The sequence below is a fragment of the Falco punctatus genome (assembly GCF_963210335.1).
Source record: "Falco punctatus genome assembly, chromosome: 2".
Taxonomy (NCBI): Eukaryota; Metazoa; Chordata; class Aves; order Falconiformes; family Falconidae; genus Falco; species Falco punctatus.
The window spans coordinates 83,536,129-83,557,145 of record NC_137581.1 but is presented as its reverse complement, the minus strand read 5'-3'; the positions used below and the strand labels follow the sequence as shown (position 1 = coordinate 83,557,145).

Sequence of the window (21,017 nt, the reverse complement as noted above, 5' to 3'; positions counted from 1 at the left end):
GTCTTGGTGCAGCGGTTCAGGCTACTGGGGTACATGTGCACTCATTCTGGCCATGCTTTTCTTGAAGGCAGGCACACCACAAGCCTCTTATCCCACCTGAAGGAGGCCAGTGAGACCCACACCGCTGCTCTGCTGCTAGGGCTCTGCAGGATCAGATCCCTTTCCATTCTTTGACTGATAGGGTTGCTTCTCTGCTGTCCATTCCCTGCTGGATTTTGGGGTGGGCTGGTAGCTGCAGTGGCAATATGAAGCAGGCTCTCGCTGGAGCATTGCTCTCTCTGCAGGGTGTGTGGCCACTCGAGGCCCATCCTGGCCCGGTAGAGACAGGCCAGGTCTGTTCCAGCTGCAGCTCAGGGTCTCAGAGACATACAGCAGCATGAGGCTACCGATCCGTTTAGGCTGGGGTTCAATTTCCAGATTAGTCTTAGGGCAGAGTTCAGATGCGAGGCAGAGGTGGAGCGAAGGTTAGGGGCCGAGCTCCAGCAGCATCCCAGCTTCATGACCTGCCCTTGTGAGGGAACATCCATAGATCCTGCTGCCTCAACGCCTCGCAGTGAGCTGCCAGAGAGGCTTGTCAGGGGCAGAGCCGGAGCAGCCCTGGCCCCTCGGGCCGTGTCACTGCAGAGCTCCTGCTCTCCTTGGCAGCCGGGCCCCCGTGTCCCGGCTGTAACCGAACCCGTTACACCTGCGCCGCCTGCGCCCGCCGCGGCCTCCAGATCGGTGTCGGCATCATGAGACCGAAAGAGACTTTCTCCCACGCCGGGAATTCCCTGTCCAGCTTCCACGTTCCAGCCCCACCTCCCCTGCCCTTGAGCAGCCCAAGCAAAGCCGCTGAGCGCCTTCGCGGGAGAAGGGGGCGGCCAGGGGGGTCTTTCACTTCGTCTTAAAAAAACTCATGCTTCCCCCCCCCCCAGACACACGGAGATACTCCAGCAGTCTCCCACCCTGCGGCCAGAACCCGGAGCCCTGCGGGCGGCCCCGGCCGACGACGCTGCAGCGCGCCAGCCGGGGCTGAGAGGCCGCAGCAGCGGGGCCGCCGGCGCGCCGGGCCCCCCCGCAGAGCCCCCCCTTCCCCCCGCGGCGCCCCGCGGGGCAGCACCCCCTGGCGGCGGGGCGGGCCGCGCTCCCTCCGGCGGCGGCGGGGGGCGGCGGCAGGCGGCGCGGCGAGCCGGGCCGAGGCGAGCGGCGCGGCGGGGCGAGCCCAGCGCTGAGCTCACCTCCCTCCGCCCCCCCCGCCCGCCTCCCCTCCCTCCCTCCCTCCTTCCCTCCCTCCCTCCTCCTCCTCCTCCTCCTCCTCCTCCTCCCGCGCCCAGCCTGCAGCCGGGATCTCAGTATTATGGCATCGAGGAGAATGGAGACCAAACCCGTGATAACGTGTCTGAAAACCCTCCTCATCATCTACTCCTTCGTCTTCTGGGTGAGTGCGGCGCGGCGCGGCGCGGCCACCGACCGACGCCCGGGCAGGGCCCGGCACCCCCGCGGCGGCCGCGGCCCCCACCTGCCCGGGGCGGGCGGCGGGGCCGGTGTTGCGGGCTGCGGGGCTCCGCCGGGATGGCACCGATGTGCCGTGCGGGGACGCAGCGCCCTTGGTGCCGGAATACATATGGCCATGCATACGTATGTGTATTTATATCCGCACGCATATACATACACACCTATATACAAAATAATATTTTTTTTGGCCTTTGCTTGCGACAAGCAAATCCCCCCCAGCCCCCGCGGGGGAAAGTTGCAGGGGTCTCCCCGCCTGCCGCCATGGCCGCCCCTCTCCCCGCCGCCTCCCTGGCCGGCGGGACCGGGGCGGGGGGGGGCTGCGGGGCGACCTCGCCGCCCGCCTCCCCGCTGCCTGCCGCATCCCCGTCCCGCCCCCGGCGCCCCCCGCGCCCCCCGGTGCCGGGCCCGGCTCTCACCTGGGCTCAGCGGCGCTGGCCGCCGCCGCCCGCTGTACCCGCCGCGCCGCGTTTCGTAACCCGGCTCGGGCTCCCGTAAACCATTTCTGTGACCCAGATGCATTAATGGAGCGGCGGTGGCTGGCTGACGGCGAGCCGGGTTTTTCAGGCGACCCCGGGGGCCGGCGCTTTTCGCAGCGTCCCGGCCCGTGTGCTCGGCGGCTCGCTGGCACGAGCAGCCCATCCCGGCGGCAGGCGGCGGCGGTACAGGGTGACAGCACGGGATAACGGCCCCGCTGCGTGCTCTTAGGGAGCGTAATCTGCACATCGTTGATACAATGCGCTGAAGCGGGTTTGTCGCTTCCTAGCAAGGGCAGGGGATGGTGTGTTCTCGGTTGAGTAGCTGTGTGCTGTGAGGAGTGCCTGTGAAACGGCGTAACTCGAATTTCCATCGTTCTGCTTAAAAGTGTATTCTGAACAAAGAATCATATATTCGCGGCAATAAGGGTTTACATCTTCATAGTGAATGTACGACTTTTATCTGTTTCCACTTTAACTTCATAGGCTTATTTATTTATTTTTTTAAAAAAGCATAACCAGAAGTCATTTTGCTAATCCGTACTTACAGCAGTACCTCCGTGTTACTGACCCCCCACCCCCCAGTATTTAACATACACCCCACCACCTCCGTCCCCCTTCTTTTTTGACAGTTTTGGTGGTAACTGCAGCAGATGTGTGTGGTGGCTGAAATGGATAGGAAGCCGGAATCATCTTGTTTTTTTGCTGGCAAGTAGATCCTTCACGCTAGTATCAGGGAAGTAGATTGCTAAGTTTACACGCTTACCACAGTTTCAAGATTCATCCTTTCCAGTCCTTCGTTCTTAATGGATCTATAAGAAACCCCTCTTCCTCCTGTGAGTAACGAGCAGCTGCGGTAGCTCTGGTGAATTCACGGTATCTTTTCAGATTACATCTTTTTTAAAAGTCACTGCTCTATCTGCTGTAGCCTGAATAAACAGAGGGCTTAAATCAGTGTGCCCATTGAGCTAGCACTTTTCACGAACGCTGATCTCATTAAAAAAAGAGATAACTGTATGTTGAGCCAAGCAGCTGGCTAAGGGCATTGGCGCTGTAGGCTGTCATGACGCCAGGCCAGGTCGACAGCTGGGACCTGGCATAACACAGCTGAGCTCTGGTTTGGGCTACAGCAATGCGTCTGTGCTGGTGGGATGCTCTAGTGCAAATTCTTTTCCTCTGAACTGTCTGTCAGGCTCCTGCGTGTCCCAGTCTTCTCCAAGGGCATGGCCCACTAATGAGGCTCTTCTAGCTACTTAACAGTCACCAGCCGTCAGGGTGTTTGCTTGTCCACTTCCTTGAGCCTGGAAAAGAAGGAAGAAGTAAATGGTTGGAGACAGAATCCTCCAACCATGAGCAAAAGAGAAAGAATTTCTTTTCCATGATTCTTGCTGTTGCATCTGCTTTCCTGAGCCACCTACCTAGGGAAACCTAGGCAGATCTTGATGGGAGAAGACAACACAGAGCGTGGTAAAGGTCCAGAGCAGTTGACACCAGACCCAAAGTCTTTGTTAGTTGTTCTTCCTTTTAGCATGGAAGAACAAAAAATAATTCACATTTTTGGCCCCTTTCTGGGTTTTGAATCAACCCATTTAATATAAATTGGAGCAAGCTGCACCATGAGTAGAGCGGAAACTTGGTGTGCTCTGGCTGTAGCCTCATTTTCCTTTTGCAGGCAGGTTGGAGAGCCGAGGGATGCGCAGCTGTCTCAGCCCCCCTCCATTATTGTCTGGGGTGCTCTTTGTACTCTCACAAGCTGCTGGCTCCAGAGTCAGCGTAACTCAAATTTGGTCCCTGTGAATTCTCAGAGCTGAAAATATGGGAAGGATTCAATAGGAGGAACTATTTTAAAAAAATATTTCTTGGACTTATCTAAATACCAGAAGGAGACCGTGCCAGTGCCACAAATGGCTGGTTTGTAGAATTTTATTCTGATGGCTTCCCCGCATGTTTTTTTGAGAGGTTGTAAGCAGATTTCTGAAGGAGAAAGCCCTGCGTTGCTTAGCTGCAGTTTGTACAGTTTTTTTCTAGCTGCGGGGATGGAGTTGCCATATAACACAGGGAGGAAAGTGGTCCTGTGGTGGAAACCCTTGGGGTATCTGGCCAGGCGGTTATGGGTTGTGGTGTGAGGGGATGGGGGAGAGCATGCTTCTTTGAATCCAGTGAGCTGTTCTGAAACATCCAGAAGGACTTCTCTGTGTTTACATTGTTTGTAAAAGAAGATGATCTGTGTATGCAGAATGTTCCTACCGTGAGTGGTTGTTTGTCAGGGTTAAATATGAATTGCATTTGTATCAATGAGTGAGATGTATGCAGATGAATGCGTTTAGTATAAGCTTTAAATGAGGCTCCACTGACTACATGGGAGCTGCAGGGCAGTAATGAAGAGACATGGTTCATTCAAATTTTGTACTGCATAGCTTGTTTCTTCCTGAATAGGTTTTATTTAATGGTATTTGTTATTTTAATAGCTTCCTCTCCTCCCCCTCACCGTACTTCCCAACTTCTTTCTGTAAATGTATCAACATGGTAAAAAAAATCCATAAACAGAGATAACAAGCTTTTTATGTGCTCATATGTATTGTTATTCATAGTACACATTAAATGCCTAGGGTTACCACTTTTGGTCCTTGAGGGACATAGTAATAAAAATTCAACAGCCATTTTTTTCCTAATCAGAATTCTGTAGTGAATGCATCTGGTCTGGTTTGGAACTAGTAGATTAAAAAAAACGCAATAAAAGCACTGCTTGGCTGTTAGCTATTTATATTTTTTCTTTTGAGTATAATAATTTGCTTGCATAGAAATCCAAGCTATAACCTGTCTTGTTTTTAAGGGAGGGTGAATTTTGCATTAGAATTCAAAGTGAATATTTTGTAGGGGAGGGAAACCTTTAAACACCCCCAGCACATTATATTTATCTAGTTCTTCTTAAAATGTACACATATTTAATATTTCATTGTAGGCTTTGAAATGTATTTTTTCATCACATTAACAGCCTGACTCAATGTGTTTTGGGAGGGAACTTTAAAGGGTGCATGCACTGATCCTTAAAGTTACAGGGTGGCCAGAAATATTTCATCTTCCATGCAAAGCTTGTTGTTGCCCCAAACAGACACCATAGCAAAGTGATTAGCTTCTGATTTTAGGCCCTGTGAGACACTTGGCATTCAGATGAGTGCTTTGTGTGTGTTGTCCTGCTGGTATGGGGGTTTCTTGCTGTTAATTAATATAATGAAAGCATATAGGTACAGTTTCCATTCAGATATTTTTCCAAGATGGGTCACTGATCTGAAGAGCATCTTCAACCAAGATTGATGTTTTGGATACTAAATTAGGTTCTTAGAACTTGGATTGTCTTTTGCTATGTGATAAACTTAGAACTAAGGTACCTATTTACTACTAAAAGTAGTAGCTTAGTTTTCTGAGATTTTATTGCTTGGAGAATGGACCTGTGCATCCTGGTATGACCCCTTGGAGGTTAGCTGATGGCAGGAAAGCCGTGGACTGGAGCGTGGTGGAACCAGGTAAGTGTTGCTTGGCTGCGAGGCCACAGCCTGTGCTGTGATTTTTAAATAGCTTGAAATTGTATGTTGCCCTATCATTAATCTTCTTCCAGCCAGTTCCTTTGGTGGCCACGGGAAAGTGACGTCGCCAGCATGGAGCAGTCAGGTGGTCAGAAGATGGCCCTGTGAAGGACAACAGGCTCAGGCCCCCTCTGGCATGGGGTGTGTGGGGAGGGCTGGTGTCTGCTCTGGAGAGAAACAGCTCCCTCATCTCCCTCTTCTCTTAGGTTTCCCCAGAAAGGAGGTTGCTGGTGGTGGGCTGGGCTGGGTTGCAGTGTTGGGGCGGGCAGCTCCCGGTCCTCATGCTGCAGCAGTATGGCGCCGGGGGCGTCCACCCACCTTTTCAGGAGCTCACAAAGCCGTTTTCTGGGAAATGCCCAAGACAAAGAGCAAGCATGTTGGCCTGCTCTGTAACACAAATTTATGGCTGAACTGCTGACCCATCTTCAAATGCAGCCGTTTGAGCCGTGCATTATAATATGGGATTAAATTTGCGTGTCTCTTCGAGTTACTGGTGGCATTAGTCTTTTTCGCTATGAATGTCCAGCTGGGTTGCTGAAATTACTGTTTTTATCCCCAGAACTTCTTTCCAGTGCTTCTGCATTGGTTTCTGCATGTGTCTGGTCTTTTTCATACCTCTTACTATGCCTATGATTTTTCTTTTATTTTTTTTTTAGTATCTGTTAGGAGACAGTTTTAAAGGAAGAATTTTGGGAAATGTTTTAGCTTTCCCACATGGTTTGTTTCCCACATCGCTCAATCTTTTGATGATTCCATTGATGCAAAGTCACTGTTGCTATACTTTTAGAAATAATTTCTATTATTTGTACTTACCTGAAATCCAGAAAAATTGCACTCTCAAAAATGCACAGAATCTACATCATGTTGGATTTAAAGTGCTCCATTGTTTAGGCACAAACCTCGTGCAGTTGCCTCAAGTCAGTTGCTTTCTATTCTGTTCTCATAATGACATACATGAAAGATTAAATATAATGGTGTTTTCTTGTGAGCATAGCCCAAGGTGAATTCTGTTGGCTAAACAAATAACTGGATTAAAAAAAAAAAAAAAAAAGCAAGCTGGATGGTGTTTACAAACAGCTCCAGAGTCAGCTTTCTGAGTTCCCTGTTGGGGTACTCAACCGATTTGGCTTAGTTTTGCAGGTTTTTTGGTGGGATTTTTTTTTTTTTTTTTTTTTTTATCATAGCTCAGTTTAAAACCCCCTTAATGACAGTCGTAGTGGAGGAGACCCATGCCAGCATGGCAACTCTGGTAAGTGTGAGTAAACAGAGAAGATAAAGCCATGACTTCCACTTGCGCGCAGAAGCAAGTGCTGGGGCTGTTCTCACAGGTGTGCTGGGAGGAGCTGCCAGGGCAGTTACTGCCTGTCCCCTGGGGCCACCCCTGGCTGGGACAGCGTTGGGGGAGCTGCCCTGTGGCATTAGTTGTCCCTTCAGACATGGCAGGGAGCTCATGGTGTTCTCCTCCTTGGCGGGGAATTGTTTTTATGAGTGTAGTCAGCTCATGTATTTTGGAGCAGAGGAGTTGGCGAGTCGATGTAGTTTTTGCATTGCTGGTTCCCATTCATGTTCTGAAAATTGTGCATGTATGGTAAAAATCAGCATTGTACACCTCATTTAAGGGTGTAATTGACTTTGCTGCTGGTTAAATGCTTCTTTTCTTGCTGTTAGTATAACTGTGCTTGTCTTGACAAGATACCTGCTACACCTTCACTTTGAAGTTTGTATCTGGACAGTTCTCTAGTTTGGGGATGGCAACTTTTTCACATTAACTGTTCAATTTGGGCTGGGGAAGAGGGACAGTGGGTGACTTGAAGTGTTTCACTTACATTTGGGAAGACATAGGATGCATTCATGAACAAGCAAGTGGCAGAAGTCCTTGGTTTTGCTCAGGTGACGGGATAGAGGTGTGCTGGAGTACTGCTGGATGTGTAGTAAACACTTCGGCTGTTCAGCATTCACTCCTGCTCTAAGCAACCTGTTGTGTGGCCTAAGCAGTGTAAATGCAAAATCTAGGGAAGGGTGCTGGGGAGACCTTGTTAGCACTTTTCCATCAACGAGGTGGTAGAGTCCTTTTTCTTGGATGCTGGTTCATGCCAGCCTTGCTCATCAAGGAAACAGAGGCAATTATTATAGGTAAACCAAGGGAATTTAAAATGGATCCAAGAATCTGATTTTATCTCTGATTATGTGACTATTTATCAATTCCCTGTGCTGTCAGGGAGGTAAATTAGGTTACCTGATACCATTAGTTGTCTCCATCTCTGGATTTTTATCATCGTTTCTTTGGTTGTTGCAACTGTCTTACAAATTTATGTGCCAATGAGTTAACAGATGAATATCTAGAAAAGCTCTTTGTGCATGTGAGCTTGCAGAAACGTCTCCTTCAATCTTCCACGTGCCTTTTAAGTCAAATGATTCTTGTTACAGAGATGCTAGCTTAACTGTAGTACTGAGTCTGTTCTGCATCCACCAAATCGGTGAGTGAAAATCCTGTTGACCTCAGTGTCTTGCAAACCTAGGTGACTGAATCTTTAGAATAAAATACAGGACTCTAGAGGTGACTACAGGGAGCAGATGACAGTTACTGTAAGGCCGATTTTAATTGCATAAATTTTTTCTTTGGGCTGATCACTATTAATTAGCATTTAATCATCTCTTGGCGAATAGATCCTTCACATCAGTAGAGCAGACCTCTTTCCATCTTAGCTCTCTTTCACTGTGGTGGGCAGATCACTTATATGTTTATCTTTATAACAGTTCTGGGTTATGAGAGGGAAGCATTTAAATTTCTCTTGTACTAAAGGGGCTCTGAAGCATGGCATGCTTGAATCTTACTGGATTATCGTGATTTCACAGCTGAGCTGGTTCTTGGAGCTCTGGGAGCAGGCCACAGGATTTTTAGAAGCTGTAGTAAAAGAATGGATTTGATGCTGTTAATATTAATTTTGCTGTAATTTCCATGTAGTGCTTTGCAAGATGTTTTCCAGATGTTATTTTTTCATCTGTATGGTTCTGGGGACAGCACTAAAATCCTTAAAAGAAGCAAGCAACCACCTTCCCTCTCCGTTTCATGCTTTCCCCATCTCCCTGAACTGCCATGCCAAGTTGAGGTGGTGGCTGATGACTGCACTGCCGGCGGTGACCCCCTCCCGGAGGCCGGGCTGGATGTACCACAAGGCAGGAGGACACTGCAGAGCAGCCTAGGCTAGGCAGAAGGCTGAAATTGTGTCTTGTCATCATTTAGTTCTGCAAGTTATTTGCTGTGAGCTTTGAGAAAAGGTTGGGTTTGGTTTGGGCTGCATGTGGATTTGGATGGATCAAGTTGAAATGTTCTTTTTTAAATATTCAGGCAGGTTCGTTTAAGAGTTTATTTGCTAGGAGTATGTGGTGATGTGAGTAATGAGGTGATGGACTTAATCTGCAGAGCAGTCTGTGGCTCTTGGGAGCAGACCTAAGGAAAAGGTTGGCGTGCTTCTATGGTGCAGCACAGAAGGAGGAGAGGAGAGAAGAGGAGAGGGTAAACACCATAGGAAGAGGAGCACTTACGTTTCCGTAAAACTGGGAAGCGAAGGAATCGCCTGCTGTATGAGCCTTATAACCCACTCGGTGCCTTACTGCCTTTGAACAGAAATGAGCAGCTCAGATCTGCTGATGCTGCAGGATTGAAGTCATCAGTGAAGCTCACAAGTTCTTAAGTATCTTGTTCTGACCAGTTTACAGTTACTGCTTCAGAGCATATAATACCTGGAAACAGAAAATTGCTCTGAACGCCACCAGCAAAGTATGTTTACAACTCATCTCTAGCATACGAGAAATCATTCTTATTGCAAGGACCTAAGTGTGTTCCCTACAACTGAAGTTTCAGCTAGGCCATGCTGATTTAATCCTTTGCTACATTTAAAAAACATTTATCATTTGGCTGGAATTTCTGATAGGTTGGCCTTTGCCTGTCAACAACTTTGAAATGTTTAGCAAATTTCAGCATTTTTGGCAACAGAATATGAAAAAGTGCTCATTTTGTGTGTTTCTAAAAATAAATGGGAGCTATATCAAAACGTGGGTTTTTTTGATGGAAGTAGTCCTCTCAGGGATGGAAGCTGTTGATGATTTAGGAAATCCTAAAAAAAAAAAAAGTTTTCAAAGAAACAAAACTTACTGAATATGTCGGGTAACGTCAACGTTTTTTGTAGCTGGACTTGAAAATTAGGCCAGTTTATAGCATCGTGGGTTGTGTCATGGCATGTGTTGAAATCTGTCCAATTAGGCAGAACCAAGGCTTGCCCTTGTGGAGATCTACGAAGTGTGTTGGCTTCAAAATCATATCTGGGGCTTGCGGCCCAGCCAGAGTTGAAAGTTGGTAGCAGAGATGGGGAATCTGGGGTCTGTGGGCCCATGCAGTCTGCAAGGATATACTCCTGGATTGGGAAGGATGTATCCCTGGATTGGGATTTTTGTCCATTTTAGAAGATAAGGCAAAGGTGCATGACAGTGTGCAGCTTGCCTGGGGCTGGCCAAATACTTTACTCTGACCTCATCAAAGAAAACATGAAGGACATTGTATACAGTTTATGGAAGCACGTGCAGATCAGTTCCATATTTGAAATGGAGGATTGCTGCAGATTTCCTATGGTGAAGGGGAGGGGGGTAGATCCCGTGGTTTCTGTTGGGTTCCTTAATAGTCTCGTGGCCAAAGCATTTTCATTACAACTTGCTGTTACCACCACTGCATCAAAGGACAATCAAAACACCGGAAATCATCAGGAACATTGTGGCTTTTATTCTTGCAAAAATCAAGATAAAAGAGAGGACACTTTCCAGTTATGTATTAACAGAAGAAAAGGTGGAAACTCTATTCCCCTGTATGCAGTTCCCTTCCGTAGTAGTTAAGGCTTGGAAGGACGACATCATTAAGTGCATGTCACTTCTGTTTCCCTTTGAAAACAAAGAGGAAACAGAAGTACAGATAGGTTACCCTCTCAGTACCTCGATGCTCGCCCTGATGACTGTGTCTCATCGTTGGGATCATTTTTACTGGTACAGCTGCCCTGTGCTAGATGTGAGACTTACTGGTCCAGGTGCACACTGATTGCTGTAGAGCATGATTTAATTTACCTGCAAAATAATGTCTTGTAGATAACCAGCAGCTGATATTTGGCATGGTTAGAGGGGGTTTTTTTTTATTTCCTCATGGTTTACAGGTGCATTTTTACTATGTTAGAGCTGCGTTTTTGTACGTAGCTGCATCTTTGAGTCAGTTGAAGCAGATCCAGTTTGCTGTTACTTGCTAATGTAAAGATCAGTTTGCCTGTTATCTGGGACCGAGTTTCTTTTTCCAGTATACTTCAGGAAAAACTGCTGAAGGGCTTAAATTGATCTCTCTTGTCCCAGAACAACTTACGGACCATCTGTACATCACCTGCAGACTTTAGAGCGTTTGTTGCTTTTTTTTTTTTTTTTTTTTTTTTTTTTTTTCCCCAGGCAAGTGCAGTTTAAAAACTAAAGAAAGAACCAGGACTTCAAGATGTCTGGGAGCTGGCTGTTGAGTATTTAGGTATTATTTCCTGGAACATACAAGCTAGGCTCCAGTGTGTTCCTTGCTGTGTGTTCTTATAAAACAAGGGACGATGCAGAGGGATTGGATCAGGATTTACTAATGGAAGGTCACACCTTTCAAAAAGAAAAAAAACCCTAATTTATGAGGAGTGCATTATGGGTTTAGTTTGTCACGGCAAGTAAATCTGGGGACACATACAGCCTTTCTAGGAGGCAGCAAGACCTTGCTCTGTTTACTGGGTATGTGCCGGATCTTTGTGCAGCTTTCAGAGTGCTATTGCAAAACTCTTGCTGGCAGGATGGGTTAGCTGTTGTCTTTGCCCATGAGCTTGTAGACAAATACTTCATATGAAGAATACTCCTTTTTAAAGCTTTCCCCTTTGTTCTCCCAACTTCAAAGTGATGCTTTCACTGAGCATCCTCACAGTGTGGAAAGGGCAGCTCAGTGCCCTCTGCCCCGCTACCCAGCGCTGGGCTCACGCATCCTCAGCCATGTCTGTGGGCACGCTCACCAGAGAGGCACGCAAGGCAGGACGGTTGGACCTTGCCCCATCCGAGGTGGTCCCTGCCACAGCTGGGGCTGAGCCAGCAGCTGCCTGGCAGGGGGAGAACACCGCCAGGGTCTGCCCTGGGGTGGGCAGGCGTGGGGGTGGGCTGCCTACTGTGCTCGCTGATCTGTGAAATTAGAAGCTGCAGGAGATCTGCTGGGCCAACCAGTATGGTAATAAACCGGGTATTTCATCCAGCAGGTGCGTTATTTTCAACTGAAACTAGCAACAAAAATAAAACCTCCCACTTCCAGGAGTTTTGTGTTTTGTGAGCAACGGCTAGTTGCTTTCTGACGTGAAAGATGGTTGTACTTAAAATAGGTACATCTGTGGGAGAGATAATTTTAAGGTAGTGAAATTGTTCAAAATGATATGGAAAAGTTGCCTCAGTTTCTGTGAGCTGGCATGGTATGCATGTAATACACAGATAAACAGGTGCTCTTTAACACAAAAAAACCCAAACCAGTCCCTGTCTTATGGAAACCTGAGCATGCTGCTCCATAGCTATTTTTTAACAGAAGTATCAGATTTAAAGTGCTCCCTCCCTCCTCCCTCACTGACCTCAGATTGCCAGAGGACCAGGCAGGATTAATCCCTGTACCCTGAAGAATATCCAGTATTAAAGCGAAGAGCTGGTCTTTTTCCTAGAGCAGTGCAGTCCTCAAATGATCAAGAATATAACCAAGTTGCAACCACTTTGTTGATTTATTCTTTTAATTTCATGAAGTGGCTTGGCTTTGCAGTTTCATGCCAGGTGTTAGACCAAGACTTCTTATTTTTTCCACCACCATCGTATATGTAAATTACATAAAATGGCAGACCTTTAAATCTGAAGGATATCGAGGAGAGTTTCATGCTAAGCTTTTGCTCTTAGGCAATCAATCAAGCTATTAATGATATAAAAATAAGAGCCACCTCATCAGTGAGAAACAGTTAACCAGTTTTTCTTCTGGTACCATTCAGCAGCCAGTCAGTTGTGCACCCAAGCCCGGGTCTGTGTGGCAGTAACATTTGCCTTTTGAAAGCATATTTGCTCTATATTGTATGTTAGTGCAATACTGGTAAGCAAAAGGATATCGTATTTAAAGACATTTAAATCAGGTGAGGTTGATGAGTACATGTGGGTGGACTGAGTTTTGACCATATGAAATATATAAAATATTTTGCAAAGTCATCTTGCTTTGCTTAAAATCAGTGGGAACCATATAGGACCAGACTGTCTTACACAGTCAGCTGGTTGTTTTTGAAACTCACTCGTGCTTAATATTCAGGTTTGTTGAAGCAGAAGGTTATTCTGGCTTGGATCCCACAGAATTCCCATAGAGTTGGGTTTGGGAGGGTTTACCGCTCATTCTTGTGCAGGATATCTCAGCAGGATAAACCATTTTTCCCTTCCTCTGTCAAGACAGAAGACTTGTTAAGTTCTGCCTTCTGTCACTATAGACTTGCTTCGGATGCCCTTTGATTTTGCAGCACAACATCATTTCACAAGATGTGTGCTCCTCCAGTATGATGGTTCCACTGAAGCTTACATGGACCCCAAAAGATGTAGAATTGCATTTAAAATTTTGCAGCTTCAATAAAAACAAAGCCTAAACTAAAGAATGTGGGAGCAAAAGACTCAAATCTGTAGATGTGTTGATGAGACTGAGTACTGCGAGGTCACACGTGAGTCAGCTGGTGGATGAATAAATGCTGAGTATTATGGCCTGCATCAGAGGGCATGGCAGAGTGCACGTTTTTTGGATTAAATTCAGAAAAAAATGGAGCCTGGCTGTTCCCTGTTTGTTGATAAGGTGGGGGGGTTACAACATTGACAGTTGTGTATTATGTTTTCTCTGTTCTTCAAATACTGCTGTTCTTAAGAAGCGTAATTACTTATGGGAAAACTAAATCTTTGGGTTTGTTTACCAGTGGTAGTCCTTAAAAAATAATGGTTGGCATGCCTATCTTATAGGTGGAGACACTGATGCAAGTCAAGCAATATGTCTAAGGAACAGTTCAGCCGAATTTGGCACAGCTGTGATTCAGTTATTTTATGTCCCTGACTGTAATAATTATTACATTGTAGCACTCGCTTTGACATCTTATTTCAATTGCAGGAATAACAAGCTGAAATAAAAATTGCATTTTACCCACTTGTTAAGGTAGCTTGTAGAGTATGGGAATATTTCTGAGAAGTCTAACGAATAGTGCTTGTGGAAAGAGATTATTGGATGGAGCAGCTGGCTGTATCTGAACTATGAGACTGCTAGACCGTCATGCTTCTTTATTCCGAAGTTGCATACACAGTGCACTGGAAAAAGCATTCCAGGTTGCCCAGTATCTTGGAACAGGGAGCAGAGCTGCCAGTGCATGGCAGCAGGGCCTCAGGTGAGTGGGCTTCCATAGCTGGCGATGATCCAGGCAACTTTCCTGACTTCATAGATCAGGCAAGCCATTTTGTGGGGAAAAAAAAATTCCCCCCTCGTGCAGGGCATAGAGGGGATAGTTTTCCTTCAAGGAAGTAAGTGCCCATTTCTGTAGGTGGATGTCCACCTCTTATTTGGAAAGATCATTTGGCTGGGGAGCAAGCACGGTGATGCGCTTACCCCAAAGGAAGGAAACTCAGTGTGCCTGCTTCGGAATGTCCCCATCCGCCTCATGTGTCACTGATCTGTTATCTCCATGCTATGCACCAAGCGTGGCAAGCAGCATCAAGTTTAAATGTTGACGTCCAGAAAAAGCTAGTTTGCTTGCTTTTACCCTGCTGCAGACATGAAGATAGAGAGCAAGGTTTTGCTAACATGGAGCTCTGGTTAAAAACCAGTATGCAGAATGTGTGATTTGTGGATTCTGCCAGATTTTCTGAGTGAGATTCTCAAGTGCTCCTAGGAATTGGACCAGCTTCTTAGCTAAAGAAGGATTTCTCTCTTAATTTACTCGTACAGTGGATGCTATGACAGCTGCAAAGAATTACCAGCAGTTTTCTTTGCTAAATTTTAATCAGGCAGCTACAAAGTACAGTCCATGTGGGGGTGGCAGCTGTGCTGGGAAGGACAGAGTGGGCTTCCCAAGCTGCTCTTTAAGGCTAGAACAGGTTGTGAGGATAAGGGCTCCAGGTAACTTACTGCTTGGAGGAAGCGTTTTAGTTTGGGGGTATCTTCAAGAAGAAGGGAGTTTGTTTGTGCTGAAAGCCTGTTCTGTAACCTGTACCGTAGGTCTGAGCTTTCTCCCACACCCCAGGGAGGCCCTTCTAGAAGAATTTAATGCTCCTGCCCTTGGTTTTGTGTCAGAGTTAAATTAAGATTTTTCAGTAGCCATAGATCAAGGTATATTTTGTTGTTTGGTGGGTGTAGGCGGGGACAAATCATGGAAAGAAGTGACCGTTTATCCTAGAGTGCATCTTGAAGCTGAGTGGGTTTGGGTGAATGGCAGGCTGGTTTTCTTCTGATGGTCCTTGTGCAGTTTTATCCTTTTGTCTCCTGTAATGGCTATTGCTCAGCTGATCAAGCTGAGAGTAGAGCAGAATTGTTTAGAGCAGTCACTGTTTTGTTCTTACCCTCTTGTATGATCTGGTGAAGAAGAGTGGAAGGGGACTCAGCAAAAGGTTGTTAATTTCTCTGGCATTCTTGGACCTCACTACCTAGAAAAGAGAATTTTCAGGTAATCTACAGCATGATTTCTGTTTCGTGCTTCTCCGTAAGTGGTATCATGTGGAGACAGAGACTGGCCTGTGGCTTAGTTTGTGCTTTGGTATCTTTTATCACCTTATGTGGTGCAGTTTAAATTACACTTCTCAAATGGTAAATTACAAGTTGCTTAGGAAAGACTTCTTAATGCCATTTTTGCTGGCAGTTTATTTCATCCTTTTCGTGTAAGTAGTACCAATCTAGTATCTAGTGGGGCTGCCTGCTAAACAGTAACAGATGGCCCATGCTAGCTAGGACAGGAAGGGGATCATAGGGGTAGGAGCCAGTGTTATCCTCATACGTGTTTTGGATTGCATCATGAATGTTTCCCAGCAGGGAGCACAGCTGGCACTGGAATTGTGGAAATCTGATTTTTGGTAGTCTTTATTCCGAGACTTGGCATATTTGAAAATGAACGTATGTGGTTCATGTTGGGCTATATCAATAATATTGAAATTATACCTCTTCTTGGATAAAATTGCTGTGCTTGCTGGTTTTCTCTCCTTTTTTTTTTGGCTTATCCTGTAATCAAAAGTACTGTGTGAGAAAGTATACAGAAAAGAGCAGCCAGTTCCATTATGTAATCTTGCTTCCATGTATGCTTTTCCACAGAATGGCCTTAAAATGTAGCAAGTAATGCAAAACTGAAGGAGGAAGAACAGAATTAGTTGCAGACATTTCAGACCAGTTTTTCCCCCTCTATCTTTCCTCCGGCACTAAAATGCTTAGGTACCATGATGGGCAAAAAGCTGAAGAGGATAGGGGGATGTGTCAGAAAGTGTCTGCCTTGCAGAGCTCCTGTACTGGGGCCATCTCTTCTGAACACCGGGCTGGCAGCATCCTCTACGCTCTGGCTTGGTTTTCTTCTGTAGCAGTAGGCATATCTCTAAGAGGGCAGGGAAAAAGCGTGGATGAAGAAAGCTGTGAGCTTAAACACAGTCTGTGGAGGTACATCTTTAATTCTGCTAAGGTGGTTAAGGCTTGGCCACGACCACTGAAATTACAGCTTGCTTCGTGTGCTGTATTATGTTGGATGTTTGTCAAGGTGCCAGCAGGCAAAGGCCAGGAGGTCCTAGATGTGGCTGTGTGATTGTGATTTGGTAGTTCAGGCCTTTCAGAGGGCTCTGCAGTATATACCGGTATCTGTCTCCTCTTGACACTAAGAAACCACATATCTGGGAGGCAGGAAACTCTCCTTTTTCACATGAATAAAAGTGGGAGGAACTTCCTACTGAGAAGTTCCCTGCCAGATGTGGGAAAATCTTCACTTTGTGGATTTTTTCTTTTTGTTGTTGTTGTCCCAGGAGCTTCCAGTTTGGAAGATAACATTTCATTCAGTTCTCCCCCTACCACAGTTCTGAATTTAAACCCTTTTCCGACCCCCTAGATGGACAGAGGCTAAGCAGTCCTTGCATCATGTAAGGTATCTAGAACTTATGTCAACTGTGGGATGATGTGATGTTCTGACTTCTCAAGTGTAGGATAACTACCAGTAGTAGATAAAACACATTACAGGTACCCAGGGAATGATGTGGAAGATGACCTGAGGTGATCTTGTCAGGCTGAAGCCTTATCCTTGGGCTGCTGAGCAAGAGGAGGACACTTCTCAGCCTGGCCTGGAAGCATTTGCCTCGCAACTTGGCTTACAAAAGTTGCACTTTTCTAGTGCTGCATCACTGTGATGACAGTAGTTCCTGCTGTCTTGACTTCTGTCTTTTGAGCATAAACAGAAAAGGTTGGCAACATGTTACGAAAAGATCCACGGAGACTGCCTCTGAATTCCCCTGGGAGAGAAGAGGAAACCAAGGCAGTGAAAACTCCACCTCTCCTCTTGCCCCACGCAGACACACTTGCCTGAGTCGAGGGTAAAGCCCTTAGAAGCTTTTCTAGTCATTCAAGAAATAGAAAGATACAAGCGGTACATCGGGAGCATCTTGCCAATTAATGTGAGACTTCTTATTTTGGAAACTGCCTTCCCTCCATTTAAACCATCTTTTTCCTCATTTGGTATTAAGTAATCTCAAAGGCAATTAAAGCCTTCTTTGTGCCATTCTGCGTTTCTGAACTCCTTTTCCTCCACAGAAGGTCATTTTCTTTGAAGCATTCCCTTCAGCTTATAGAAATAAATAGCTTTCAGGACTCTAATGACCGTACTGCCTTCTGCTGAGTTTCCAGGCAAGGGCTGAGATATTTCAGAAATATCACTCTTCAGGTGATCACAGGATTCCAGCACAAAGATCTCTCATTCTGTCAGCTTTCTTCCCAAACCTGCCTGCTTGTACTAGCGAGACTGTTCTGCCTGTGCTCAGCACTAGAAAGGCAGAGGGGCTCTGTTCATGATGAACTAAGAGCCCTTCTTGGATATGATGTGAGTCCCGTGGGCAATTTTTCTATATCCTTTTCTATATCCTTTCACTTTCCCCTCACTGGCCTGAAGCTGGAAGGTCATTTCAAGGCTTGTTCTGTCTGAAGGAAAGTAGTCTGTCATCTGCCTTAGGGGTGTTTCCATCTTGGGCATACGCAAGACAACTGCACGGTCTTTGTGCGATACATCCGCAGAGCCCTATTTCTGGGTACAGCCTTCTGAGAGTAATCCTGTGCTAGGCTCCTAGTCTGGCAGAAACCAGCTCAAAGGTAAGGAAGGTCCAAACTTGAATTAGGACTGCAATGCCCAGTTCTTTGTAAAGGCAGCGGAGCTCTGTCTCAGCTAGACATGTCTTCCTAGCACAGTGTGCTATTGCTCAGGTACCTGCATCATGGAAGTAACGTGGTTGTGGTTAAAGCTGGGCTCTGCCTTGCTTCTCAGGAGAGCTCGTTGGCTGCAGACCAGGGACACACACATTTGACCTTGTTGGTTTTGGTTGTACAGCTGCCCCACAGTGCTCCATGGTGCACTGTAGGTGTGCCCTAGATGTCCCTCAGCTCAACTCTCCACAATGTTTGAACTTCTGGTTTCTATGAAGGCACCTCATAGACAGTTTGGTGTGCTTCTGTGGTGCGGTGTAGTGATAGTCAGGTGTTCAAGGAGATCGGTTTTTCATGGAGAGACAGGTAGGTAGATAGATATACTTCTTATTTCTTCACAGGAGCTAATTATTTTATAATTTATATAAGAAGTCAGATAATTTTTTTAAAATTTTGTGGGTTTGGGGTTTTTTGGGGTTTTGTTTTTGGTTGTTTGGGTTTTTTTCTAATTTGTCCAGAATCCCTCAACTAGCATTTGACACAGTATAGATGAATTGCTGCAGAGTTCTTACTGGGAATTTATTTTCCCTTGTGAACTGACCAGGTTAAGAACTCAGATCAGTTTGCCTCTCCTGTGGGGAGCTAGAACTGCTGCAGGGTATTTTCAGAGCAGTGAATTTAAATGCTGGGTTCCCAGTCCCATGCCCTGCTTTTTCACTTTTTTGTCTCATTTGCGGAGATAGAACTAGAAATATGTTGTTGGTCTTTCAGGGGAGGAAAAGATCTGTTTGTCCCCACTTGCTCCAGGAGCCAGAGAATACATGGCTTTGCAAAAATGGTCGAATGCACTTACCCTTGATGAAGCTGACAGCTGAGCCTTTTCTGGCTCTCCTGTTCTGTTAGCTCTGTGATGGAGTGCTGTGGCATATCTTCTGGGGAGCGGCGAGGGAGGGAGCACCTGCTTCTGTACCTAAGCTGCTGAAGGGATCAAAGTATTTAATGTTAACTCTCCCTTGCTCTTCCTTCCTTAAGCTCTGCTCTTGAGAAACAGCTCATTAATTTGTTAGTGCCCTGGTGAGGAAGGAGGGGGTGGAAAGCCACTAACAAACGAGTGCAGGTCATTTGTCTCCCCGTAGCAGTCAGGAGCCTGCTCTTCCCCTCCTTGTTCTGACAGAGGGATCAGGAGCTGGGTGGCAAGGAAGGTGCTTCCCTGTTGTGCCCTACACTAGCCTGGCTGCTGCTCATACACTGGCTGATATATCTAAAATCTGTTATTGATGGATGTGAGAAGTTACCTAAGAAATGATGGTAAGGGCTGTATAGCTTAGACAGACTCTGAATTAATGACCACCTTCCTCCAAAACTTCACACCAGAGTTTAAATGTAGTACCTTTCTTTCCTTTTCAAAGATCTTTGTGTATATCGCAAGTTGACAGGTAAAAAGATCGTTATAATAATACTTTGACCTCATAAGTCAGCCTTGCAGATAGATAAAAATTGGCGGGTTCCTTTTGTGTAGGCTTGGCAAGCACTGCTAGAGGAAAAGACACTTCATTACCTGCTTAGGAAGGAGAATATTGGTGTCATAACACTATCCGTTGCTGGCCTTTTCTCTAGCTCACTGGTGAGGTCTGTTACAGTGAACCATGAACTTTTTACCTGACTTTGAAACTGGCAAGAAAACCACAGGATGACTGTAAAGTGTAGAGGTTTGTGTTTGTTTCCTTTCGTAGGAAGACACTGTGGATTTTTACACTTTTACTAATTTATGTTTCAAATTGGGCAGAGTAAGTAAGGATGCCTTTAAAGACAGAATATTTTACTATGCTTTGTATTCCAACAAACAACATGTGAAAGATGATTCATCTAGAAAAATAGGAAGAATTTAGGTGACTTATCTCTGATGACATAGAAAGATATTTGAAGGAGGAAAACCTCTAGCATCACTTGTTTTGAAACTCTTTTTATGAAGTGCTGTAGTTACTGACTACTGAAGTTTTATATCTTTGCTCCTGACCTACCTGCCAGTGTTTCTGCAACACACCTGGGTTGCACCTTTGAGGGTCCCAGCTTCAGGAATAGCAAGACAAGTAGTGAACAGTTTGTCCTGAAATGCCTAATGATAACATGGTATTTGTATGTACATCTAACCTAAATAATAATAATAATAACAACAAAAACAGCAATAATATTGAATATTCTGGAAGTGATCCAGAAGTTCAAAGTTCACTTTGCTTCTGTTGCCTTTAGCTTATGTTCTGGTTGTATAAAGCAGCAAAACATTTATCCCATTCTTAATACTTCTCTTTGGCTAACCTTTAGGTTCCCTCTGTCCCATCAGGTAGTCCCTTCCCAGACAGCTGCCATGAAGCTTACCTGGGATGCAGCCCTGGTGGGGCGTGAGGGATGGATCTGCAGCATTTGTCTTTTAATATAAGGGTAGCCACGGCAGCAGCTTAGTTTGGTCTTTCGGATGTCTCCTCTGACAGTTACTATTTGCCTTGTACTTCCAGATGGATATGTTTAAGCAATCATCCCACATCCCTCAAAGTGTATCAACTTGACGTGATTCTCTCATTTCCTTTCCAACAGGCTCCCATGCTTTGGGATCATTCTTCTGTAGAAAGGCAGTAGATTTCTTTGGCTTTTTTGATGACCTTTGGACATCACATTGCAAAGGCAGTGCTGTTTCTCCACCGATAGGATCCAGTTTCTCTTTCCAAGTAATAAGTAGAGGGTTTTTTTTAACAATCCCCATTACTACCTCCATTTCATCAGGTTCCTGATGTGGCTGTTGTGTTGGCATCCTCATTTAAAACCAAACACTTAAGTCCCCCCCACCTTAGTCTGCATCATGTGTTTTAGGCTTCCACCATCTTGTGTACAAGTATATGCATTTGTTCTGGTTCCCTATTTTCCCATGTCTTTTTAAAATGGAACGATTTATTCAGATTTCTTTGTTTTTAACCCTTGCATTTTGCCACTCTTGTCCTGTCCCTGGCTAGAGGC

At 45.8% G+C, this 21,017-nt stretch overlaps 1 protein-coding gene across 1 annotated transcript in view; it reads left to right on the top strand.

The window, feature by feature from the left end:
- The first annotated feature begins 1,169 nt into the window (after positions 1 to 1,169).
- Positions 1,170 to 21,017, top strand: part of TSPAN7 (tetraspanin 7) — a 103,711-nt gene continuing 83,863 nt past the window's right edge. The window contains exon 1 of the mRNA XM_080374349.1: positions 1,170 to 1,417. Within this exon, the coding sequence (XP_080230475.1) occupies positions 1,337 to 1,417 (81 nt within the window). The 5' untranslated portion in view covers positions 1,170 to 1,336. The remainder of the gene's footprint in view (positions 1,418 to 21,017) is intronic.